The 26273-nt window shown below is 48.8% G+C and overlaps 1 protein-coding gene across 16 annotated transcripts in view; it reads left to right on the plus strand.

The window, feature by feature from the left end:
• Positions 1-16900: 16900 nt before the first annotated feature.
• Positions 16901-26273, plus strand: part of KLHL13 (kelch like family member 13) — an 86573-nt gene continuing 77200 nt past the window's right edge. For 3 of the 16 annotated variants that reach the window (XM_054213936.1, XM_054213940.1, XM_054213942.1), the window contains exons 1-3: positions 16904-16988; positions 17660-17761; positions 20995-21098. In XM_054213936.1, the coding sequence (XP_054069911.1) occupies positions 21060-21098 (39 nt within the window). In that variant the 5' untranslated portion in view covers positions 16904-16988; positions 17660-17761; positions 20995-21059. Of the gene's footprint in view, positions 16989-17659; positions 17762-20994; positions 21099-22319; positions 22347-22461; positions 25874-26273 lie in introns of those variants that run through there. The other 13 variants (XM_054213947.1, XM_054213955.1, XM_054213953.1 and 10 more) reach the window with 10 other exon arrangements.

Consider the following 26273-nt stretch of genomic DNA (forward strand, 5'->3'; position numbering starts at 1 on the left):
CAGCCAACGTCTTCAAATGCAAGCGGGGAAAGTGCCTTGGGGTTAAAAGGGGAAAAAATCCAAATGTCATTCCCTGTGGAGCTGCGGCAGGATGCTGCCCGGGATGCATCGGGATGTTGCACCCGCGTGCGCCATTTCATGTGGGCAAATAACGCGAAGAAGGGCTGGCTGGAGGGGGACGTTCCTGCTCTGCAAGTGGTTTCAAGGCTTCGAGAAAAAATCCTGAACCTTTTCCATAGGGAAAATGTGACGGTTCCTTCCAGGCGCTGCCTCTGCGGTGAGCAGAGCTGCCAGAGCCCTTCCTCCTCCTCCTCCTCCTCCTCGCCTGCCCCGGGAAGCGGCTGGGCTGCATGGGCTTCGGAGCAGGGAGGGACGGGGCGCGGGGGCTTCCACAGACCCCAGGCAACTCCTCTTGCCCCGGAGAGCAGCAGGTTCGCATCAGCCGGGAAGCGCGATGGTAACCTCTCCTCTCGGATCCTTCAGAAATCTCTTCCGGCAACAGCATACTCTCCTGTTGAAAAACAAAAGCCAGAGGCTATTTTTAGCGTTTTGATTTTGGAGGACGGTATATTCAAACATTTATTGGATCTCCGCTCCTGCAAGGGTGCGTCTGTTCATTTGTAGCTGCTCCGTGTTTCTGATTGTGGTTTTTCTGATTCTTTTGTTGAGTTCCAGCTAAAACAGCAACTTTTACAACCCTCCTCTGCAGGTTTTCCATGTTTGTGCCAGACGGAGAGTCACTGAGAAGGATAGCACTCATGGTGAGAACTGAATCACGCCTGGAAAAGAGGCAGAGCAGGTGCAGATGCTGCATTAAATTGCTGCTCAGAAGGGGCCAGAGCCTCCGCTGCCCACCGTGGTCACCACCGCCGGCACCTCTTGCATCCAGGAGCTGTCAGGGATGCTCCGGGCACTGGCTGCTCATCTCTGGGGTGCTCCGTGCCCGAAACCACCAGGCACGGGGGTGGGAGTATCTAATACTTTTGAGTTTCTGACGCCTGCTTTGCATTTCGCAGCACCAGGATAGAGTCAGGCAGCAAAACCCAGGCGGGATGAATTAAGTGGGCCAACATACGTTAAAATCAGATAAATTTGCAGCTGCCAATGAATCATATTCAAAGACCGATTGATTTGGGGAGCTACAAAGTGCACAGTGACTCATACGTTTTTTAAGTGGCCTGCGCTGTTTATTTATTGTGCTTTTGAGCAATATATAGAATTTATTTTTTGTGTGTGGTTTCCATAGGAGCTCTCATGGCATGGTGTGTCCGTGCGCCCGCCTGTGGCCCGCGCTCCCCAGCTGCCGGGGAGCTGCCAGCCGGGGGCTGCCTCCCACCCGTGGCTCCGAGAAGGGAGCAGGGGGGGCTGTGGCTCCTCAAAAAAGCTTCTCTGCCAACATTTCACCACGGGACGGATGGTACACGTCCTGTCTTGCCGGCCAGACCCTTCCCCTGAGCAATGCCGAGTCCTTTCCCGCTTTGGCTGAGCCGGGGCTCCACGCCGGTAGAGGCTTTTAGCTGGGAAGTGACGGGGGAGAGGTGATTTCTCAGGCTGCTTTAGCTAGAAAAAACCAGACACGTTTTTGGCCCTTCTCTTCTGAAACAAAAGCAGTGAGCTGAAGTGCCTAAAATCTCCCACCCAGAGGCTGCTGTTCATCAAGACAACCCCCTCAGAGAGGCATCTTTCTTTTAGATTCGGGTTATGCTGTCACAGCCCCTCTTCATCCTCAGGGGTTATCTGTAAAACCTTGTTCTTCCAGCAGTCCTCATTAAAATAGAGCTTACACGGAAAGTACGTGCGGTCCAGCGCTGCCAGCATCAGACAATGGTTTGAGCGGGTGTCACTGGGACACGGTCCGCGTCTCTGTCACCTGCCCGGGAAGTGGGAGCAGGCTGCTGGCAGGGGCTCGCAGAGCCGTGGGTGAAGAAAGAGACAAAATATATATATATATATAGAGAGAGATATGATCAATTATTTCAGAGGTATGGTGGAACACCAGCTATACAGTGAAACACTGAAGTTTGATTTTAATGTCTTTTCACTTAGCTGCGGGCTACAATTCAATTAAAATTCACTGTATTAAAGTGCGATTTCTCACTGCCCCTGAGATGCAGCATAAGAAAAAGCAGGCGGCATCCGGGACACCCGCCTGGCAGCTCTGAGCATCAGCAGCACCACGGGCACCTAGGGAGGAGGCAGTAAGGCAGGAGCAGTAATTTCTTTTTTCGGGCTTCCTTGCTAATAATGTGGCGGGACCAGCAAAACTTACTGCTGTCAGAAACGTGCGTTTTTAATGCTCAGTCTGTTGATGGAAAAGAAAAATCACTGGAAGTACCTCAATGTCTTTTTTTCTCCTGAAAGGCCCTTGAGGGACCAGAGTGCCTCTGGGACACTGCATACAAACGGTTCACGTGAGGAGACTGAAAAGCAGCTGAGCAGTAACGCCTGGAGACAGAGCAGCCCTGCGGATGGACATGATTTTTCCCATTTAATGAAACTCCTCATTTCATTTTTGAATAAACTGACTCTCTGCCGGGAGGAGTCACAGAGGAGGCACATCAGCCCACCGGGATGCACGGGCTGGCCAGGAAATGGAGTTGGATATAAAAAATACAAAGTGGATATCAAAAATATTTTTAAAAGATGCTCTGAATTCCTCCCTGAATAAAAAAAGGAATAAAAGTCATCAACATTGTCAAGCAGCCCTGCAGGCTCTGAGCATCCCAGCAGGCTGGCATGGGCGCTCAGCGGGGCCGGGTTGTGCACATCTGCCCCTGCCAGGAAAGTGGATTGCGGCTGGTGTGCTCAGGGTGCTGCGTGGAAAGGGACCTGGACAGGCTGGAGAGCTGGGCGGAGAGGAGCCTCGTGCAGTTCAACAAGGGCAAGTGCAGGGTCCTGCCCCTGGGGAGGAATAACCCCCTGCACCAGGACAGGTTGGGGGTGACCTGCTGGAGAGCAGCTCATCTGAAAGAGACCTGGGAGTCCTGGGGGACAACGGGATGACCATGGGCCAGCAATGTGCCCTTGTGGCCAAGAAGGCCAATGGCATCCTGGGGGGCATCAAGAAGAGCATGGCCAGCAGGTGGAGGGAGGTCATCCTCCCCCTCTGCTCTGCCCTGGGGAGGCCACATCTGGAGTGCTGTGTCCAGTGCTGGGCTCCCTGGTTCCAGAAGGACAGGGAACTGCTGGAGAGAGTTCAGGGGAGGCTACAAAGATGATCAAGGGACTGGAGCATCTCTGTCATGAGGAAAGGCTGAGGGCCCTTGGGCTGTTCAGCTGGAGAAGAGGAGGCTGAGAGGGGATGTCACCAATGCTCAGCAATATCTACAGGGTGGGTGTCAGGAGGATGGGGCCAGGCTCTTCTCAGTGGTTCCCAGTGACAGGACAAGAGATAACGGGCACAAACTTGATTATAGGAAGTTCCACCTCAAGATGAGGAGGAACTTCTTTCCTGTGAGGGTGGCAGAGCCCTGGCACAGGCTGCCCAGAGAGGTGGTGGAGTCTCCATCTCTGGAGACATTCCAAACCCACCTGGACACGTTCCTGTGCCACCTGCTGTGGGTGACCCTGCTCTGGCAGGGGGTTGGACCAGATGGTCTCCAGAAGTCCCTGCCAACCCCTGCCGTCCTGTGGTTCTGTGAACTGCAAGATGCCCTCCACAGGAGAGCGGCAAGTGTGCCGGGGGGAGGGGAGGCAGAGGTTTGGTGTTAAATGGGTGTGGTACAATACCCCAGGCACGACGGGGTGGGTGGCAGCCTCGGGAAGGCACCCGTGGCATCAAGGGATCCTGAAATGGCAGGGGACCATCAGCCGCACCCTTAGGCACGGACTCGACAGGGCTGCCTGTGAGGCACAGCCCATGGGCTGGGCACGTTGCAACCTCTGTTCCTGAAGGGAAATGTAGAAATATTTTTCTTTTCCCACCTCTGCCTGACCACCTGGATTAGAGCTTCCCAAGCATCCCTCCCTGGCACTGGAGGGATTGCCAGACAACAGACATCCAGGATGTCTGAAAGAAAAAAGAGCATCTGCCTTCTAAAATCCCCCAAAATTGTCACGGAGCCCAGACAACAAAACACTGGAGAGAAGACAATGAGGGCTCGCTGCCATGCCTCTAGTTCTGATGGCCCAAGGAGGAGCACTAGCTGCTCTTGTCAGCAGGCAGCTGTGTCCGGGAGCCTTTCAAGGAATTTGAAAATGCTTGATGTACAGTTTAATGGAAATTATTTTCTGTGATGTGTCGAACTTAATGAAGAGCAGTATCACTGACCCAGATATCCCAAACATTTATTTTACTTTTGATGCTGCATTTCACTGTTTTGCGTACGGGTTTGCCTCTGTGCCCTATGGACAGACGTTCTGTGTGAGGCCCGTCCCATTATTCAGGAGCCATCGCAGCCCTGCAGCTGTGGCCAGCAGTAAATAAGGAGTTTTGGAAGCAATTGGCTGGGTTCACCTCCAGTATTTATCATGTTGCCAAGCACCTATAATTCCTCTGCCAATACTGGTGACCTGTAATTTACAACCCCCACTTTATGCTAATTAGTTTTGTCTCGTTGAAGGGAGGATCGCACCCTGATGAGAACTCCTGCCAAAGCGCAGAGAATCAAATTTTAAAATTAAACTAATATTTCCCTCCCCCCTGGCAACAAAACAAGCAGGGTTTTACAGGCACTGGGGCACAGGGAGGAGGGCTGGTGGCGGTCAAGATTTCTACCGGCATTGACCCTCTTTGCCATGCCCCTTCTCTCATACACGAAATTTGGGATGACCTGTCGATGGACACAGAGCTGGCACATGGCAATACGCTGTGTGGGAGATGGACTAGGACTAGTGAAACCATGGACTAGGGTCTGATGGCTGTTGTTTATGGCCAAATGTGCCTCACTAAATGAAGCCCAAGTTAGAAGGATCATAAAGAGAGTAAATGTCTATGGTCAGAAGAGGCATCCCCTGGCAGCCCTCGCACAGCGATGGATCTTCTCGGGAGCTGGGCTGTGAACCTTGCAAGGAGCTTAGGTTGTTTCTCTTCTGATGTGTGTTGTGTTGTATTTTTGTTTGTGAATTTTACCTTCCTTGTGCCATTTACTCAGGCTCAGCGGGGGGCGGGGGGGGGGGTGGGGGCAGGCTCTGTCCTCCCTGGTCTTAAAAATCTCGGTCTTATCAATTCGACAAGCAAGTGGCTGAAATGTTCCCCTGTTGTTCAAGTGCTGGACCGAAAGGCAGCTTTGTTCCCCCCCCAGCCAATACCCTTTTGCTGGAGAGGAAGATGAGAGCATGGACAGTTAGTGTAGTCACAACTCAGACCCGGGGATTTATATCTGTACAGCTTCTGCAGTGAAACACCCTGCACAGAGACGGCTGGTTTCATTAGGCCCCGCTGATCCCGCGTGCGCGCTGCTGTGGTGCAAGCACATTTCATGACGATTTGTTTGTCTCTGAAGAAATAACTTAGCAAATAAGCCCTTCCCCACTGCTCCTGCAGTGCAGCTCAGCCTGAGCAGATGTGCCTCGCTCTGCCTCCGGGCAGGAGAGCGGGTGAGCTTAAGGTGTGCTCCATTGCTTTTGGGAAGACTGTGATGAGGCACTACATTTTATCCTGTGGCAGCTTGAAGGTTCTGTTTGAAGCACTGCTGTTGGCCATGTCCGCTGGATGGCCCCGCGCCGTTTCCCGGAGCAAGGGTAGGAGGAGCTCAGGGGGTACCAAGCTGCTCTGCTACCGACTGAGCCCAGATGATGGATGGAGTATTTCCACATCACCAACAGTTACTAAATTTGCTCCACTTGGAACCATTGAGCTGATCTTGCTTGGAGATAGATTTGTTAATGTGTTTCCTGACAGCGATCAATAATTTATTTTACATTCATTGTGACCTTTCATCGGGAGCGAACGTAAAGAGGGATTACTTGTCTATAAGAATGATGGATTGCTCAGAAAGGCTGAGGGATTTGGGTCTCTTCAGTCTGGAAAAAAGACGACTGAGGGGGGATCTCATCAACGCTTATAAATACTGAAAGGGTGGGTGTCAGGAGGATGGGGCCAGGCTCTTCTCAGTGGTGCCCAGGGACAGGACAAGAGGTAACGGGCACAAACTTAACCATGGGAAGTTCCACCTCAAGATGAGGAGGAACTTCTTTCCTGTGAGGGTGGCAGAGCCCTGGCACAGGCTGCCCAGAGGGGTGGTGGAGTCTCCATCTCTGGAGACATTCCAAACCCGCCTGGAGGTGTTCCTGTGCCACCTGCTGTGGGTGACCCTGCTCTGGCAGGGGGTTGGACTGGATGGTCTCCAGAGGTCCGTGCCAACCCTATGATTCTATGATTGATTCTATGATTCTATGAAAGCCCACTTAGCAGCTTAATTTCTGGAGAACCAGAGCACAGAGTTGGTGCGCTGCTTTTTTGATGTTCAGGGAGGTAAGAGGCAGCTCTCCTGCCGGGACACATCCGGGATGTGTTGCAACCAGCTTCGGCCAGATCTTAGGACTTTCACATGAGCCACTGCTCCAGAGATCAGCATAAGCATTTGTTAAAGGCAAGCAAAATCTGGCTTTTAATACTTCTCTCATGATAGTAAAAATAATATATGACAGAAGTTTGTACCTTGTTTTGATATCGTAGTGATAAATGATAATTTATTAAGGCATAGAGAGGTTGTTAGACTTCCAAATTTTCTATCCTTAGTGGAAATTATAAGGAATCGAAGCTGCATTGCTTTATTCTACATGGAAAAACACTCCCAGGTGCCAAGCTAGCGTACAGGTTATGCCGTGTGCCTTGAGCAACGGAGCAGTGCGGTGCGGTGCTGCCCGGCTCTATCGCCTTATCCAAAGCCATCCTCTCCCTGTTGCTCCAGGGGGAATTACACCTGTCAGCCCTCCACCTGGCCCAGGCCCCATGTCCTGCGTCCCAGTTGAACGGTTCCGGCTGGAGCAGTTTCCTCTGCCAGCACGCGTTCCATGTCCATCCCCACCTGAGGGAATGGGAAGGAAGATGAAAGCAATTTTTTTTATCCCACTGCATTCCTGGCAAGGCAAGGAGCTTCCCGTTTCCTCTTTGTGATAAGAAAGACCTGTATCACCAGTTTTAGGAGTCAAAAGGAAGGCAACGTTACTGAAGTTTGAGAGAAAAAGTATTTTTTAATTAATTTTTTTTTTTAAATCCTCTCGTGTTCTGAAAGCTGACCTGCGGTCATACAAGAGGAGTCAGTGCCATTGGAGAGCGAGGAGCAAAAGCGTGTAAGTGTACAATGATGAAGTGTTTAGCCTGGAGGGTGCACCATCTGCAGAGGTGGAAGTTGTTATCTGCCGTGACTGGTAATCCCGTGCAAAAAGTGCTGTTGCGGTTTATTGCCCAAACTAGAAGAACAGCGAGGACGTGCAGAAGACATTGATTAACCCAGCGTTTCTCTTGGCTGTTGGAACTTGTATATGTAAATAAGAATGTAATTATTTCCTGCATCGTAAAGCATCCCCAAAGCTCAATGCTGGTACATTCTGCTGTATAGACATTTCAAAAAAAAAAAAGAGACTGATGGGAATGACATTAAGAGCCCTACTGTAGTGCATTTTGGCAATGTGTAGATTTGAAGCCGAGTGATGTATTTTTGTTTTTTTTCCTCTGACATTTGTTGGAAGCATTTCCTTATTTGCACTACTTCACTTACTGCCTAACAGTGAAAAAGAATTACGTTTGGCTATTTTTTTCTAAGATTGTAAAAGCTAGGAAAAGAAGACAAACCTTGGAAAAGTGAGGGTAAATATACAAAGATGGCTTAGAAAAATCAGATAACTGAGATTTGGACTTTCTGAAAACCTATGACTCAAACTGCAGATTCTCGTCCCTCTCCAGACTGTCTCAAAACGTGTATAAGAAATTAAGAAAAAAGCAATGCTGGGAAAGAGTACAACTCAAAAATTAAGTTATAAATACATATGTCAAGGAGAGCAAGCAAGGAAAGACTTTACAAGAAAATTCCTGTATAACTTACAAATGAAGGCTGTTGGGGAAGAACTCCTGAGTTACCAAAGAAACAGTTTGACGGAGTCCTGCACCGAGTTCTCGGGCGCAACCTGCAGCCTTCCCCAGCTCCCCAAATGGCTCTCCACTGCCACTAAGGAAAAGAACTCACTGGTTGTTTGATATTTCATTATAATATTTTATAGCATAAAGAAATCAGTTTTAAAAATAGCTATTCCTCCAAATCTAAAATTCTGCTTCATTGAGGTTGGCTGGAGGAAAACCACGATAAACTACAAAATAACTTCTGAGGAAATGACAAGTTGCGCTGCTGTTTATTTTCTTTGACTGAAATCCTTCGACGTAAGGGCTGTCGTAAGGCAGCCCTTACGTAAGGGCTTCGTAATCCTTCGACGTAAGGTTGGGACTGGCAGACTGCAGTCGGTGAAGGTCATTATTTGTCAGTGCTTATGTGCCCAAGGAAGGCTTCCAAAATGATTTAGCCAACTGAAGATGAAGAGGTCCTTGTTACAAATGTAAATTTGCACAAGAAGGACATGGACCTGTTGGAGCGGGGCCAGAGGAGGCCACAAAGATGATCCGAGGGCTGGAGCCCCTCTGCTGTGAGGACAGGCTGAGAGAGTTGTGGGGGTTCAGCCTGGAGAAGAGAAGGCTCCGGGGAGACCTTCCAGCCCCTTCCAGTCCCTGAAGGGGGCCTACAGGAAGGATGGGGAGGGGCTGTTGGCAAGGGCATGTAGCGATAGGACGAGGGGCAATGGTTTTAAACTAGAGCAGGGCGGGTTTAGATGAGACATTAGGAAGAAGTTCTTTACAGTGAGGGTGGTGAGACACTGGAAGAGGTTGCCCAGAGAGGTGGTGGAGGCCCCATCCCTGGAGACATTCAAGGCCAGGCTGGATGAGGCTCTGAGCAACCTGATCTAGTTGAAGATGTCCCTGCTCCCTGCAGGGGGGTTGGACTAGATGGCCTTTAGAGGTCCCTTCCAACCCAACACATCCTGTGATTCTATGGTTCTATGAAATGTTGCAATCGTACAAGAATTCTCAAGACAAGGTGAGTAACATGTTTTGTGTGTCCACCAGAACTTACGCCCTGGGCAATGGACCCCATTGCCCAGGGCGTAAGTTCTGGTGGACACACAAAGGGGAGCCATGGGCTGGCTGATCCTCCCTTCACCCAGTCGTACGGGGCCGGCACGAAACAGCAGGTAAGATCTGCTATTTCTTTAAAAGAGTAACTCGACCAGCAATCTTATCATGTTTGAAAGGGAAAAATAGGACTAAAATTTCAGTGTTACTTTTATCTTAGTCTTTCATGTTCTCAAACTATAGAGGCTATTATAGCGCTGGACAACGTAAGGATGTAAAGCGGCATATTTAGGTTAAATACTGTCTTTGGAGCTGCTATGTTAAATTTTGCAATCACTCCAAATTCCTGAGGCACTTAAACCTCCACTGGCACTGGATGGCCTCCTTTTTACCTGAATGTTAGTTACGGGCTGTACTCCCTGCGGTAGTCTTCTCTGATTTCCCCATCTTTCCTTCCACTCCTTTCACATTTCCTGTATCTTCCTGAACTCCTAAGGTTTGGATCAATTGTACCCTGAACATTTTCTGCTTCCCCCCCCCGCCCCATGCATGATGAATTTTGATGCTCAGTGGCCAAAATAATTCCCCCTTCCTACATATTTTAATATTTTGACTGAGTCTCTCCAGTGAGATGCTCCATTTACATTGGAAATGTTTCTCTGAGAAGAGCAGTGATGTTTACGCTGATTTCTTCCCCGTTCTGCTGCGGTTTTGCCTGGAAGAGAAGGGCAGGCTGTCAGAACAGGCTGTGATTCTCTGCTGCCCCGGTAATTATCATTTCCATGGTGGGAGACTGTACAGAGGGCAAAGAGAGACGAGACACTGAAAGGGGTGTCAACAAAAATTATTCGTTAGGTTGCTGATTTACCCTCATTTTTACATTTGCAGAAGTGACTGTGAATGGTGACAAAAGCTTGAAAATCGAGGCTTGCACATGCAGGGTCTATCTGTATTATAATTGTAATTTAAAACGCTAATGTGTGCCAGCACACTCCAGGCACTTATTTCCCCTTCCAAGCACAGGCCAGAACTCCGGTGTCTGGTGGGGTTGTAGTGTAAAAGCACTGACAAGGAGAGGCATTTCAAATACCTGTTTCACCAAGCTTTAATATACTTTTAGTGCCATTTTCTTTTGAGGGCTGCCTGCTGCTGCCTGGGCGGGCACAGCCAGCCCTCGGTTGGCTTCAGCTGGCCCTTATCCTACCAGCGCTGGGGGGGGGGGTGAAGAAAATAATACACATTTCTCTGCCCTAAAGCATGAGGCCAGAAGCTGGCATTTCCATTTTCTGATGTGGGCTCCGAGAGGGTCTGGTTCTTGCAGCTCCGGGCAGGGAGAGGGGCTGCGAGGCCGTCCTTCCTTGCAGGAAATATCTGGGAAATGGGAGAGGTTTTCCTTGCTGGTGTTCCTGGAAGGTGCCTGGTGCCTCCTGCGTGCAGCTGGAAGCGGAGATGGAGTAGGACAACGCAGCAGAGCACTGCTGGGACAGTGAACCTCCCTGCAGGGATTTTTATTTTGATAACCTCCTTGGGGAAATTTCCAGTTCACACCATGGGAAAACAACAAGAATAGAACGTAGGCACTCTCCGCTCTGAAAAGATTTTTTATGAGGCTTCACCAGCCTCAGCAAACATGATTTATTGCTGCTCAAATCCCTTTCTCCCTCTCAGAGACTGGAGAGCTGCTCCAGATGGTCGGATGCCCAGCAGCTTCCATCTGCCTTGGGATGGGACGGCTGCCTCCAGGAACAGCCGTGAACTGGCTGCCTGCACTCAGCAGATGTTACTTTTTACTCCAGGTTAATAAAATAACTTGGAAGAACCAGCTCCACAGGATTTGTTGTGTGTTAGCGGGGACCAGAGGAGTCAGGGAACTTTGGGAACGTACTGTGTGTGGCTGGAATCAGGCTGTCTATAGCTGGGGGTGAGGGGGAAAGTCAAGGGCTTTTAAAATACTTAAAATGGGCCCTTGTGGCCAAGAAGGCCAATGGCATCCTGGGGTGCATCAAGAAGAGTGTGGCCGCAGGTGGAGGGAGGTCATCCTCCCCCTCTGCTCTGCCCTGGGGAGGCCACATCTGGAGTGCTGTGTCCAGTGCTGGGCTCCCTGGTTCCAGAAGGACAGGGAACTGCTGGAGAGAGTTCAGGGGAGGCTACAAAGATGATCAAGGGACTGGAGCATCTCTATCACGAGGAAAGGCTGAGGGCCCTTGGGCTGTTCAGCTGGAGAAGAGGAGGCTGAGAGGGGATGTCACCAATGCTCAGCAATATCTACAGGGTGGGTGTCAGGAGGATGGGGCCAGGCTCTTCTCAGTGGTTCCCAGTGACAGGACAAGAGATAACGGGCACAAACTTGATTATAGGAAGTTCCACCTCAAGATGAAGAGGAACTTCTTTCCTGTGAGGGTGGCAGAGCCCTGGCACAGGCTGCCCAGAGAGGTGGTGGAGTCTCTGTCTCTGGAGACATTCCAAACCCGCCTGGAGGCGTTCCTGTGCCACCTGCTGTGGGTGACCCTGCTCTGGCAGGGGGTTGGACCGGATCATCTCCAGAGGTCCCTTCCAACCCTTGCCAGTCTGTATGTTCTGTGTGTGAAAATGAATGATTTTTTTATCACAAAATATTTTCAGTGTTTACTGCTTGACAAATATGCACCTCACCTTCAGTTTTAGAATGATTGTAATTTTGTGAGGCTGTTATCGTGGCATGAATATGCGTCTCTATCGGATGCAGACCATTTTCACTATAAAGTATAAATCCTGAAAGTAACCGTTTTCTAAACTGCAGCGTGCAAATGCTAAGTGGAAATAGAAAGTTTTCACATAGCGCATGAGCTCGCTTCAGGAGCTGGAAGCAGGCAGACGCTTCTCCGTCTCCAGCATGGGGCCTGGAGGAGGGGTCATGGATGGACCAGGTCCCTTGGGCAGGTGACGCGAGTCGGATCGGCTGGAGAAACGCTGCCATCCACCCATGTGTGTGGGCACCCCCCTGCGCCTCCTCACCCGCTCGCGTTACGCTCCCCAGCGACTGTCTGCAGAGCGGCAAATAGTGAATCTACCCCGTCACAAGCAATTGAAGCTTAACAGAGCTTAGTTCCTCTTCTACCCACATTCTGCGTTCGGCGCCCTAACAGCTTCTGCTGTAATATATGGCAAACGTTCAGAGCGAGTTGTTTCTAGCTCAGGCGGCCAAGGGTACGCATCATCTTTCCTTTTTAGATAAAACCAAGCCGTAAAATTTCTGCACAGGAAAACCCGTTGCTCCACAGATATTGTTCTCTGCTCTAATCTGTAATACCAGTACAAAATGATTGCGAGGTTAACATAAACATGCTCTGTCTGAACTGGTAAGAACTGGTAATTTTTTCATTCTTTATACTGCTATTAGATGCTGAGAACATACATTGCCACAGCGAATTGTGTAGTAATATAGTTATCAAATATCAGATTTGCAGGCATAAATGCTTAGAATGATGTTTTGAAAGGAACTATGCTATAAGTTGATATTTAATCAGAAATGCTTGTGATTACAGTCTTGTGGTAGTTATGTATAAAGAACTTACCTTGTAAATTGCTTTATATTAGTAATTTTGTATATTTGTCTGATGTCGTGTTTGTACTGTGAGATGCCTGTCAGAGAGGCTACAGCAAATTTAAGATGGATTTCTTGCAGAGAAATACATAACAGAGGCATCAAAGCCTTGTGGGAAAGTATGCTTAGAACCAGTTTATTACCGATAAAATAACATTTGAGCAACCCTTGTACAGGTATTTTCAATAAGAAATCCCTGGTGACAAAGCGTGGGTCTGCTGGGTGGGGTTTCCAGCCCCTGCCCTGCTTGGCTGGCATCTCCTGGGGCTGCAAGGGACACAGTGTGGGCTTGGCGCTGGGAGCCCCAGGGAGAGCCTGGGAAAACTTGCCTGGTGTTCAGGGTGAAACCGTTAGAAGAACACCGGAGCACTTGAAGTGTTTGCCAAGTCCTTAGCAAAAACGTGGGTATATTCAGCTGTGAGTCGAGGCGGAACCTGGGCTGTAAAAAACCCACCTGCTGTCATGTAAGCAAGCAAAGAGGGTCAGAAACGTTCTGTGTTGTTAGAAGTGTGGGATGGGCTTGAAACTTGGACAAGAGCCCAGTTAGTTGTGCATTAGAAACATTATCTGCCTTGGAAGTAAAGAGAGTTGCAAGAACATTACATCTAGAGGGACATCTTACGTGTCCAGAGAAGGGCCACGGGGATGATCAGAGGGCTGGAGCACCTCTCCTATGAGGACAGACTGAGGGAGTTGGGGTTGTTCAGTCTAGAGACAAGAAGGCTCCGAGGAGACCTTATAGTGGCCCCCCAGCGTCTTAAGGGGGCCTACAAGAAAGCTGGGGAGGGACTTTTTAGGATGTTGGGCAATGGTAGGACTAGAGGGAATGGATTAAAACTAGAGATGGGTCAATTCAGACTGGACGTTAGGAAGAAATTCTTCCCCATGAAGGTGGTGAGACACTGGAACAGGTTGCCCAGAGAAGTGGTGGAAGCCCCATCCCTGAAAGTTTTTAAGGCCAGGCTGGACGGGGCTCTGAGCAACCTGATCTAGTGGGAGGTGTCCCTGCCCATGGCAGGGGGTTGGAACTAGATGATCTTTAAGATGATCTTCCACCCAAACCATTCTGTGATTCTATGATTCTATGTGTTTTATAGCTACGGTCTATTCAAATGGCAAATTTCGCTTTATTTCTAATGGAAATAAGCAAGTAAAAAGGCGAAGAACTCACTATTACAACCTGCTTTTTGTAAAACACTGTGGGTGAGCACATCCAAAGACTCGAGTTATTCTGTTTGGGAACAGTTATGAAATATCCAGCGTGTCGCTACGTCCGTGTCTCTTCTCAGCAGAGAGGCTTTCCTCCCACAGTTTTGAAAAGATAAGTGGAGATTGGTGCTGGCTCATGTGAGAGGTCATTTTCAAGGACAGAAGTAAGAAAAATGTACACAAAAAATGCTTTCTAATGCAAATGAGATGCTGAATTTCTTGTCAGCTTGGGTGTAGCGATGGGTTGGTTCTCTGTGCCTGAATGTGCTTCCGTTGCTGTTGCTGGTATGAAGAGAGCAGAAGTGAACCTGAAACTGCCCACAGCAAAATCTGTTAGAGAGTTACTAAACCAGAATCTCTCTCCCTCTGAGATAGATGCTGCACTGGCTCTGATACGCCAATTTCAAAAATTTCCAGGTAAGGAACAGCTTTAGAAGCAAGAAGTGTTGGAGATGTGCAACTCTCGGATGGTGTGGTACGGTCTCAAAGGTTGTTTAACATGGTCTCAAGGGTCGCTTAACCTTTTCTTTAGGGTTAAAGGTGGCATCTTTCAAGCCAAGGACATTTACCAAGCCGAAGTTACCGAGCTGCTGTGAGGAGATGCCGGCAGCCGTGGCTGGAAGGCTACCTATGGTTTCATAATTAGTTTTGCACCAAGTGCTGCCCTGAATTGCATTGCTGAAATTCCTACAACTTCATTAGGGTTGACTGGGTTTAGCTAAGGCATTATTTGCCCTAAAATTACCTACAGTCAAAAATTTGCTGAATGATGGGGGTTCAGTAATTAAAGGTGTGTTTACAGGAAACAATACAGGCAGAACGGCAGAGGAGCAACAGTTCCCAAATCAGAGCTGCAGCCACATGAAAGCGAGAAGATGACTGTGAAGAAACTTCAGGGTTCCCATGCTGCAGGGTTACGGGAGCAGGTGAAGCAATTCTGAGCTTTCCAGTAGCAATCACTATGGTCAGGAGAGCAACTTGGGGTTGGCCTTTCACTTGCTAATAACGCTGGTCCCAAATTAATCCCTTGGAGAACCCAAGGAGATGTTTTTGTATATCTACAGTTAAGTCTATTGCTGCTTCTTGCTGTCCTCCTGTCTCTTCCAGCAGCTCTCCTGAGGCACTGTGCTCCTGGAGAGAGCCCCCGTTAGCAGAGCTCCTGCCACTGTGTGCCCCAGCCCCTCCGTCCATCTGTCCGTCCATCCATCCGTCCGTCCATCCGTCCAGCTGTTCATCCCAGAGTCCCTGCGTCCCAGAGTCCTGAGGGAATTGGCTGATGTAGTTGCCAAGCCACTCTTCATGATATCTGAATAGTCGTGGCAGTCAGGCGAAGTCCCCAGTGACTGGAAAAAGGGAAACATTACACCCATTTTTAAAAAAGGTAGAAAGGAGGACTCTGGGAACTACCGCCCTGGCAGCCTCACCTCCGTGCCTGGGAAGATCATGGAACAGATCCTCCTAGAAGCTATGCTAAGGCACACGGAGGACAGGGAGGTGATTCAAGACAGCCAGCAGGGCTTCACCAGGGGCAAGTCCTGTCTGACCAACCTGGTGGCTTTCTACAATGGAGTGACTGCATCAGTGGACAAGGGGAGAGCTACAGATATTGTCTACCTGGACTTCTGCAAGGCCTTTGACACAGTTTCCCACAACATCCTTCTCTCTAAGTTGGAGAGATATGGATTTGATGGGTGGGCTGTTCAGTGGATAAGGAACTGGTTGGATGGTCGCATCCAGAGGGTGGTGGTCAACGGCTCGATGTCCAGATGGAAAGGGGTGACAAGTGGTGTCGCTCAGGGATCCGTACGGGACCAGTGCTGTTCAACATCTTCATCAATGATTTAGACAGTGCGATCAAGTGCACCCTCAGCAACTTTGTCGATGACACCAAGCTGAGTGGTGTGGTTGACAGGCCAGAGGGATGGGATGTCATCCAGAGGGACCTGGACGAGCTAGAGAGGTGGGCCAGAGCAAACCTTATGAAGTTCAACAAGGCCAAGTGCAAGGTCCTGCACTTGGGTCGGGACAATCCTCGTTATCAATACAGGCTGGGGGATGATGTGATAGAGAGCAGCCCTGCGGAAAAGGACTTGGGGGCGCTGGTGGATGAAAAGCTGGACATGAGCCAACAATGTGCACTCGCAGCCCAGAAGGCCAATCGCATCCTGGGCTGCATCAAAAGAAGCGTGGCCAGCAGATCCAGAGAGGGGATTCTGCCCCTCTACTCCGCTCTGGTGAGACCCCACCTGGAGTACTGTGTCCAGCTCTGGAGCCCTCACCACAGGAAGGACATGGACCTGTTGGAGCGGGGCCAGAGGAGGCCATGAAGATGATCCGAGGGCTGGAGCCCCTCTGCTGTGAGGACAGGCTGAGAGAGTTGTGGGGGTTCAGCCTGGAGAAGAGAAGGCTCCAGGGAGACCTTCCAGCCCCTTCCAGTCCCTGAAGGGGGCCTACAGGAAGGATGGGGAGGGGCTGTTGGCAAGGGCATGTAGCGATAGGACGAGGGGCAATGGTTTTAAACTAGAGCAGGGTGGGTTGAGATGAGACATTAGGAAGAAGTTCTTTACAGTGAGGGTGGTGAGACACTGGCCCAGGTTGCCCAGAGAGGTGGTGGAGGCCCCATCCCTGGAGACATTCAAGGCCAGGCTGGATGAGGCTCTGAGCAACCTGATCTAGTTGAAGATGTCCCTGCTCCCTGCAGGGGGGTTGGACTAGATGGCCTTTAGAGGTCCCTTCCAACCCAACACATTCTGTGATTCTATGATTCTATCCATCCACCCATCCATCTGTCCATCTCTCCGTCCGTCCATCCACCCATCCCCCTCTCCCTCCCTCCCCCCGTCTCCCCCTCCCGCCCCGCCGGCGCAGAGACCCCGCCCCTTTCCCCTGCCCCGCCCCCTCCCGCCACCGCCCCGCCCCCGGGCACGCCCCTCCCACCGCCCTCTGCCCCCCGCCTCCGCCGCGGCCCCGATGCGCATGCGCAGGGGCCGTGCGGGGCGCCATGTTGGCGCGGGCGGTAATGCGCCGTTGCCGGGGGGCGGGGCCAGGCGGCGGCGGGCGGGCGCGGGGAGCGGGGCCGCGCTCGGCAGTTCGGGAACGCTGCGGAGCGGGGCGGGCGGCCGCCGCCCGCAGGTGAGCAGGGGGGAGATCGCTGTCGGGTTCTGGCTCGCCCGGGGTCCCGGAGGGGCCGGGGACCCTGTGTCTTGCGGGGCCTATGCGGCCGGGGGGAGCGGGGCCGGGGCCGGGCCGGCGGGGGGCGGCTCCCTTCAGCCGGGGGTTACCCTGAGGGGGGGGGAAGGAGCGGGGCGCGGGGCTCCCTGCCTGCGGGGGGACACTGGGGTGTCCCGGTTGCGCTGGAGGACGGACGCACAGCTCTGTGCAAGGTGTGTGGCCGTGGGGGGAGACGCGGTTTTGCGGCGGTTTTGCGGGGAGGAAAAGGGGCCCCTCCGTGCAGCCCAGTGCCGTGGCTCGGGGGGTGCGGGGGTGGCTCGGGGGCGGTGGGCGAGCGCCCGGGGTGTCTCCGGGCGGGGGTCCCGGGGGCAGCGGGCGGGCTCTGCGCCGCTCCCAGAGCGGGTCCTCAGCTCCCCTGGCCCTGGCTCGCAGTCCTCGCGGCGGCGTTCTGCCCACCCCGGCCCCTCCGCTCCTCTGCCTTCATTGTTCCTGCCCCTGGAACGGGCCGGGTGCGGGCGGGAGTTCTGGGGACTAGTTCTGAGATGGAGATGTGACCGGAGGTTGTAATTAACCTGCCAGTGTCTTCCTCTCCCCGTTCGCGTAGAATTTAGGGCAAGCTCTGTTTTTACTAGGTACCGCTCAGGACTTTTTGCCTCCGTATGGAAAGTGCGATATTAACTCGAGAGCCCTCGGAGCCTTGGCTCGGGTCCTTCGTGTAATCCGGGAGATGCAAGGTGCACGGCTTTTTCAGTTTTGTACGGCAAAAGGGCTCTTTACCTTGGGCGTTCTGAGCGTTAACGAAACGGATGCTGACTTGGACCTGCTGTGAAGTCTGCATCAAAAAATATCTCCCTTACCCATTTAAATATGGCTCATACATTTGAATAGAATGCCAGAGAGGAGTCGTCTTTATTCTTTCCCCAGCGAGCTACACATAGAGATAATGCTAATGAAGAACCTTCAGGGCACTCTCCCCACATCTCTGATTTCATGGCAAAGCCTGTTCTGCAATCCCATTTAATACTAGAATACGCTGCAGTGTGTTGATAGTAAAAAAAAAAAAAAAGGTTTGGATAGTGCCTAGGATTAAATGCTGTCCTGAATGCACTTCTTGTGATCTCTTTGATTCTGTGATTTTCAAAATTGTGCTTCTAAACATTTGCCTTCACTTCTGAAGTTCAAAAAATTGTAGCGGGCTGCCAGCACAAATTAGCATGCTGCTCTGCTTCAAAGAAGCAAGACTGTTTCTGGTGAGCTTTGGCTTGACACCAGGTGTCAAAAATGAATTAAAGTGACTTTGCCCCAGCCAGCATTTTTTCTTGTTGTTCAATTTTAAAGAGTTTCTTCTGCTCTTCTGTAAAAGATTCACTAAACTGAAAGTCATCTGAGGCCATAGTTCAGTTCTGCAACTTGTGATGTCACTGGCACGGCTTTTGGTGATGCCAGGCATGAAGCAGATCAGAAAACTTACCCAGCTAGAAAAAAGGGATTGTGCACAGACTCCCTGATCCAGTTTGGAGTGTGATCCCACAAATGATAGGACAGGGTGTCTGCAGGGAGATGATGAGCTCTGGGATCATCTCAAACAGGCCTGTGAGGATTTGGCTTGCTCCCGGCAGGGCTGAGCGGGATGCAGCAGAGAGGGACTGTGTTCGGCTGATATGGCTACAGGGGCAGCGTGTGAGAGAGCGGTGATGAGCTTTCATTAAGCTTTAAGGGGGCTCAGAGGAGGAGTGAAAGGTGGCTGCTGCCGGAGGGGCTGGTGCTGGCACACCAACTGGCTAGGAGCACCCTGGGACTGAGCATACAAAGTAAAGCCTTGCTTTTGCCTCTGGAATTCTAGTAACCTTCAATGTGTTTTGTTTTTTCCTTTTGTTTTGCAACAAGCTGAGAAAAGTGTTGGAGTTGCTTAAAAAAATAAAAATCAACAGAGTGTCTCACATTGAGGGTGTCTCAGTGTAATATGATGCTTGTGTATGTGTGTGTCTTTGACAGTGGCGGTCAAAGCCCAGGATGCCTGGGCATAAAGGCATAACCTCTGCTGTCTGAATTGAAAGTCCCAATGATGCTACCTCAAGGGCTGTATGTTCTTAGTGTGGTCCAGCTATTAGAAAGGGGTAATTAGTTCACACTACAAAGAAGCCTGTTGGTAGAGACTCCAGATGAATTAGCAGTGTGTTTTGCTAGGAGTATGTCTGCTAGCACTACTGTATCACCTCCACAAACACCACAAGCAAAGCTGTCGGAAATGCTCTGCTTTTTCATAGTTGTTATACTGCTGAAGTAGCTGTCATGCTTAGTACATGGCTTTTCTTTCTTTACTCTCATAGTTGATATATCTGTGCTGGCAAAACTTTCTGAGAAACTGCACTATGTCAAAAACTGAACTATTATGAAGCATTTGTTTTAAGAGCTAGCAGCCTCACTCAGAGAGTATTCGGCTGTTCCACTGTATCAATAGTACAAGACTTCTCTAGTGACGCTTAATAGCTTATGAAAGTTGACCTCGATGGCCTCGGGCTAGGTTCATAGGGCTAGGTGCCTTTATCACAGATCTGGCGTAGTGTATATGGGTGTCAATGTGAGTGGGAGGTAAAAGCTTAAATAGATGGGGCAACATATGTTCTGCTTTCCTTCCAAGGTTCTCTGCTTTGAGCTTTTTTTAATTCTCACAGCAGTATTGCATTGTCAGAATACTGGATGGAGACATTTTTATGGTTTTCTTTTTAACTATATTTGATGCAACAAGTTTCTTAAAATTGGGGGATTAGCGCTTTACGGATAAATTAAAAACACTAGCATGGAAAAAACCTTTTCTTAGTACATTTGCTATCCCTAAGCAAATTGTCTTTGAAAAACTAGGAAGTAATTAAGCAACTTTAGACGGTAGTCTCTGGGAGAAAAGGCATGCTTTCAGTGGGTGTTCAGGTTAGCTGACAAATTTGCTGCTTTCATCTGAATTATTTTCATACACCGTTGTCTCTAAGGGTTTTATACAGCAGTGAGTGTTTGGGGTGAAAGCACACCTACACCATACAGCGCAAATAGCCTGTATCCTGTGTCAGAAGGATCCGAGAAGGGAACTAAGCCGTAAGTGCCTTGAGATGGGAGATACAGGGAAAGGCAGCGTGTGACTTGGTGTTGGGGACAGGAGTGTTTCGGTAGTGGATTTCTTGAAAACGTCTTTTGGATTATGAGGTAGGAAGGGATCTGTTTGAACCCAATAGGAGCTTGCAAGCTGGGACAAAATTTGTCTGACTGCTTTAATTGGCATATGTGTTTCAGAAGACTAATCGAAAGAAAATTCAAAAGATTTCCAATGTTCAGCATCCTATAATGAACTTGATGTCTTCCATCCCTGTTTTCAGAAGCTGTTTTTCAGTGAATTGGGTGTACAAATTTTTTGAAGAATGCACCAGCTACTGATTTGTGTTGTCAGTGTTTTTGCTTTAAACTTGCTGTGGCAAATATGTCATTCTGCTTCCTTCTGTGGAAACAGTGCTTTGTTGTAAATACTAACGACACCGGTCATATGATTTTCTTGGGGCTTTTGTTTTGACTTCTTTGTGATTGATGCAGCTGCTTGGTGGTGTGTTCTATAGTTGTGAAATGTGTGAGATTTGTTTTGGCAATGCCAACGTGCTTTCCATTTTTAAAACTATTCTGCTCGGTTCTTTTCATACAAAACATTTAAAATATGAGAAAGCTTATGTGCAGGTGAAAGTAGAAATGAAAGTAGATTGTGAACAGAAGTTTTGCTTTCAAAGAAGTTCTCAGAGTTTTTGCCCCAGCTTGTAGTTGCTCAAATTTGGGGGAAAACTTAAAACATTTCCACATTAAAGAAATGCCAGGTGCCCCATGCCTGCTTGAGCTGTCAGGTTCTGCTGGTCCTTTCCAAGGGCTCTGCTCTGGAGGTGCACGTGGGAGGCTGTCGACAGGGCCAAACTGCTGATGTTCTTTTGTGCAGGTGTGGATGGGACCAGAAGCGGAACTGGCTGTCAGTAGTCAAAGCAGCAGGACTATTTACCCACGATGTCAGACACCTTCCCTGGGCTCCGTCTGCCTACTGGCGTACGTACTTGTTTGTCCTGCCTCTTGGAAGTCTCCTAATTTGCCTGAAGGTGGGAGGTATAAGCCGCTTTAGGACGGCGGTTCTGTCTAAGCTGTTCCACCTTGCTACAAGAAAAACGGTCAGCACAAAGCATGTGGGAATGTGTTGCACAAATCTTACGGATAAAACCGGGGATGGGACAATTTGAGCACCTGTCCTAGCTCCGAGGGCTTAAAAGTAAATATTTTAACAGATATTGCAGTGCTCAGCATCTCAAGGTGTTAATCCCATTGTCAATGTAAATTTCCATCTTTGCAGGGAAGCAAGGGAAGAACTTTGTTCCTTTATTCTTGGTAAGAAAAAGAAACCGAGAAGGCCAATTTTATCAGTCTGTATCATTCGGAAATCGCAGACCAGGTTTTAGCAAAGTGATAAATGAAAACCATAGTACATTGTAAACGAGCTTGATTACACCTCCAAGCGCAAACTGTTGTTATGAGGAAGGTGAGGTTCTGTGTCATGAAAAAAATAGAGCAGGATTTTGAGGTGTACAAGTGATAAATATTAGAGAGAATACTGTAGGTTGAAGAAAGCAAGGATAAACATGTGAATTTCAATCCATTTCCTTTTTCCTTATTGTTTTTTGGGATCTCCATGCCAGTGGTCTGTTCCGGTTTCAAGTTGAATGTGTTCCACATGCATTTCATTTAGCATCGTGGGAATTTTGATTCTTTTGAATAACTGACCTTATCTGATAATGCTAATGTGAAATATCCAGCAGTATGTTAAGATGATAATCTGAAATATCCAGCAGGTTTTTACTGCACTGGCACAAAACCCAGCTCTCTAGAGTTGAAGCTCTGTTTCTCTTATACATTGTTGTAGTATATTTTCTACGTATTTAAATAATTCAGTAAGAAATAAATGCGAAACGTTACTTTTAAACTTTAAGCTTATTCATAAACCTGTTGTGGATTGAAAATTAACCAGAAGGTTCACACTTGGAGGGCAAAATCTGATGCTAGAGGCCTTGGAGGCAGCTTGGTGCTGATGCATCTCTGGGTGGTCCTGCCTTGTTCCTGTGATCTCCTGCTGCCTCTCCCTTGGCAGAGCTAACGCTTGCGCGATTGCAGGGTGACTTCTTTCATGCTGCTTATCTCATGGGAAACTAACACACTTGGTAATGTTTTTATCAGTTTGCTCTCTCACCCTGTGGCTACACCTTGCTGTTGCTCTCACAGGTGGAGGCAGGAGTGGTGTGGCTGGAGGTGAGCGAGGGGGAAAGCAGGACTGCTTCTACCAGCAGGTGCTGGGAACGGAGCATCAAACTCCCCGCAGCAGGAGCGGGGCAGTGCTCCCACTTCAAACCAGTCGTGTTTCCAGATGCCTTTAAAGAGATGTTCCTGGGACTGCTGTTCTCCAGCTGGCTTTCCACCTGTGGAGGAGCCGAATGATCCACATAAATTCATGCTTTCAGTAAACTTTACATGAAAGCGTGAATTCTACACCACAGTAAGGCAGGGGGAAAGCTTTTGTCTCAGCTCTGGAGGGATCAAACATTGGCCTGCATCTGCTCATGGATGTTCTCTGGCTCCTCCTGAAGGAAGCCAAGAGGGAGAAATGGGTTGCTCTTCTGCCGTGTCAAGTTTTGGCTTCTCAGTGCCTGACTCTCCAGTAGCTTTGTGTTACGAAACAGGCACGGTTCCGGGCAAGTCTGTGCTGCCCACAGATTTTGAATAGAACAGAGGAAGTGAGTAGCACATCCGTTATTTAAAGAAAGCCGTGAGTGGCACTAGAATCTTACAGGCACTGGCATGTATTCTGTGTGTGTATATATTTTTTTTTTTAGAAGCTGATTATCCACCACAGTGCCAGTGTTGTAGAAGACATGTATTAATAGTTTATCCCCCTCCACCTCCCCTCCCTGATCATCTTTCCACTCACTGCTAGCGAGTAACTTCTTTAGTAGCAAGTAGAAGTTACAAAATACATGTGTGGTTGTATTGCTTTCATTCACTAACAACTGTATTTTATTGCTTGTTTAGGTTGGAAACTTTTAACAGGAACAGAACATGAACAGTTTTTTTCTCTTTAAAGTTGAATTTGTAATTTAGCAGTGATGTTGTTACATCTGGAAATTCAAGCTGGGCTCTTGTGCTTGCTGTTTTAAGCTTGTTTTTATACAGTGGAATTAAAGTATTTCCATCAGGGCATATGCCCTATGAGATATATTTTATATAAACTAAAGACTTTGCAAGCTTACGCTTTCAAACTGGACATTATGAATTGAACACTTGAGCTACAAAAGAATCAAACGATAAATCTAGTTACTTCAGCAATATTGAGTTGGAATTTACTAGATTGCTGGAGTTGCCTGGTGTCGCTCCCTCAGTGGCTATGCAAATCCGACCCGTCTCGTGGGGCTGCTCACATTGGTCACGGAGGAGTGATGGTGAGTGCGTAAGCATCTACTTCTCTCTTCTTCTTGAGACATTTGGGCACTATAAAATGCTGATGTCTTTAATGATAGAAGGGCTAGTGTAGGAAGTCTTGTAATCCAGGCGAGACTTGGTACCAGATTTTCCCATGAGTCTGAAAATTTTGTCCTGCATGTCCAAACAGGGAGTTTTGTTATTTAAAGGAGAGCAGTAATGAGACGATCATGTCACCAGCTAGTTTGGAGTTGGTGGAAGTGTCATTAACTCGGCCAGTTGTCTTGATGACGTTGATGGTATCACTTGGAGCAAGAGAGCCTGGCCCGTGTCTTTGCAAGCAGGCAAATATTTTTTTCAGGAATGATTTAGTAGCTTATCTTAATGTAAGGTTGAATATCTGGAGTAGTTTGCTGGGAGGCTCTAAATGGACCGTGGTACGACTCCCCTAGCATCTCCTTTTAGCTAGAGAAGAGAGAGACCCTGAGGTTTTGTTTGCCTACCACAATTCCTTAATTTTTTTTTTTCTGCTGTGTTGCTGCTCTCCGTACCTGATGCCATTTAAGAGCCACAGTGATGGACCAAGACCTTCACGTGTGCAGAACAAAAGGGCAGTTTCTGTTCCCAAATCTTGTTATGCTACTGTAGTCTTTCCCCCACCTGTTATTTTTCTGGGGTTTGTGGGTGGGGTGGGTACAGTGGAGTAAAAAAATGGTTAATACTTTTGGCAACATCTTAGTAAGCATGTAGTCTAACTTTAGCCTGTGGTGGTACCATTTTTCTCTTTCAAAACTTACAGCCTTAAGGCAACTTGTTGGATTTTACCAGCATCTCTTGCCTTCCTTCAAGGGCAGAGGCTTGTGTGCTGTGTTAATATCGGTGCTCACATGGCTGTCCCCACTTGTGGAGCTCCGAGTTAAGTCTTCTCTGAGAGCTTGGTGAAATTCCTTCCCTGGAAAGGACTGAGCAGATGCAAGCAAGAATTGCCCTCCTCTTCACATTCATTCTTCAGGTGGTGATGAGTATGCCACCAGCCCTAGTTTGCGATGCCAGCAGGGGTTTCTTGTCTGGTTTTGCTGTTGGCCACCATCCCCATTTGTAGGAGGAGAAGACATTTCAGTAAGGCAGCTGTAAACCTTACCTCTGGCAGCTTAGACAATTGTGTGAGCTCTTCTGCAGAATGCCGACCAAAATAAGCTGGAGTGGTTTAAACAGCCTAAATAATCACTCTTTGTATCGGTTGATCCTGAGTAAATAGGTTAGAAAGTATTTAAGAGCAGCTCAGCTGGTAGCCTTCTGGCAGAGCACGGGGACAAGCAGCTGAGGGTGCTGAGCTCTTCCCCAGCACAGCTGTATCTGGAGGAGGAAATCCAAACCCGGGGCAGAGGTTCACGAGCTAAAGGGCTGCTCGAGAGGCAGAAATGTGGCTTCTCCCCTGCAAACCACCCTGTGAAGTTACAAGTGAAGTAAGAGAATCCCAGTTCATCGTCCTCATAGGGAATGAAAGTGTTTTCTAGTCAGGCTGTAGCGATCTGGTGTGGAGTGAAAGAAGAAGTGGTTAAACGTAGACGTGGTTTGTGGGGATGCACGGGGTGGCAGCAGTGCTAGCCCTGCTGTGGCAGTGGTGTGGGGTGGCTGTGCCAGTGTCCTGTCTTCCCCACCTGCGTACCGAAAGGTCCGTGCTGTGGTTATAACCAGCTCCCATTATTAGTTCAGATTGTTTGTTCATTATTAAAATTAATGTTAGGAGGGAGTTGGGCTGGAAAATGTGAATGTGCAAGAGAAGAGGTTGCATGGCAACACTTTACAGTCCTGAACATGGAGTCAAGAATAAATAATGGTGGAAAAAGAAATGGGAGGAGGGAAAAATGAGTGGGTTGGAGGAAAAAGCGCTATCTTTGTATTGACTTTATTGTTTCAGTGCCATCCCAGATGCGTCTAACAAGTCCGACATTGTTTGAGATTTTCATTACTGAGAGCCTTTCACAAGCCCAGTTAGGGCTGCGTGCGGCTGGAGGAGCCTGGCACGGCATCGCAGAGACGCAGGTTACGCAGAACCCGCTGACAGGCGGTGGTGGATCTTACCCGCAGTTTCAGAGAGCTTCTTGCCACCGGGTACTACCCTCTAACTTCTTGTCTTTCTGGCTTTCTTTACCAAAGCAACCCAAGAGGCTTCCTGGTGACTTGTCTGTGTCATCCCTGACACAGTAATCTTTTAATTCTGGAACATGCGTCTAGCAGTTGGCTGTTGTACGTAGGTGTGCAACTATAGAACGCAAAATAATCGGACACATTTTAAGGAGGAGTATCCAAAGGAAGACAGCTTCATAAAATAAGACTGCAGTAGCCTGTCTAAGCTTCGGGTAACTGTTTTGGTTAAGAAGTTTGAATGTCCCATAGTGCTTCTTATCTGTTACTATTGGTTAACTTGCGGTTTGCTATGGGATTTTGTTGTTGGTATTGTTTCATTGATTTAACTGGATGAATAACTTAACGTTGGCCAAGGGCTTGTAATTGAAAAAAATGTTGTTCATTCATTGGATTATCGAAGTGACCCTCACTTACTGGTGTAACTGAATGTAAGACCACGAGTCGCCAAGTGTAATGTTTCAGTTTTTTCTTTTCTGAGAGGAAACACAGAGGAAGTGAAAGCCGGCAGCATTGTTGCCAGCATTTCCTCACTCTGCTTTACGTTTGAGTGAATAAAAAAAATGACTGCCATTGCACATGACAATGCTGCTAATTCCTCTTTGCATTTTGGGG

The sequence above is a fragment of the Rissa tridactyla genome, chromosome 9 (genome assembly GCF_028500815.1).
Source record: "Rissa tridactyla isolate bRisTri1 chromosome 9, bRisTri1.patW.cur.20221130, whole genome shotgun sequence".
NCBI lineage: Eukaryota > Metazoa > Chordata > Aves > Charadriiformes > Laridae > Rissa > Rissa tridactyla.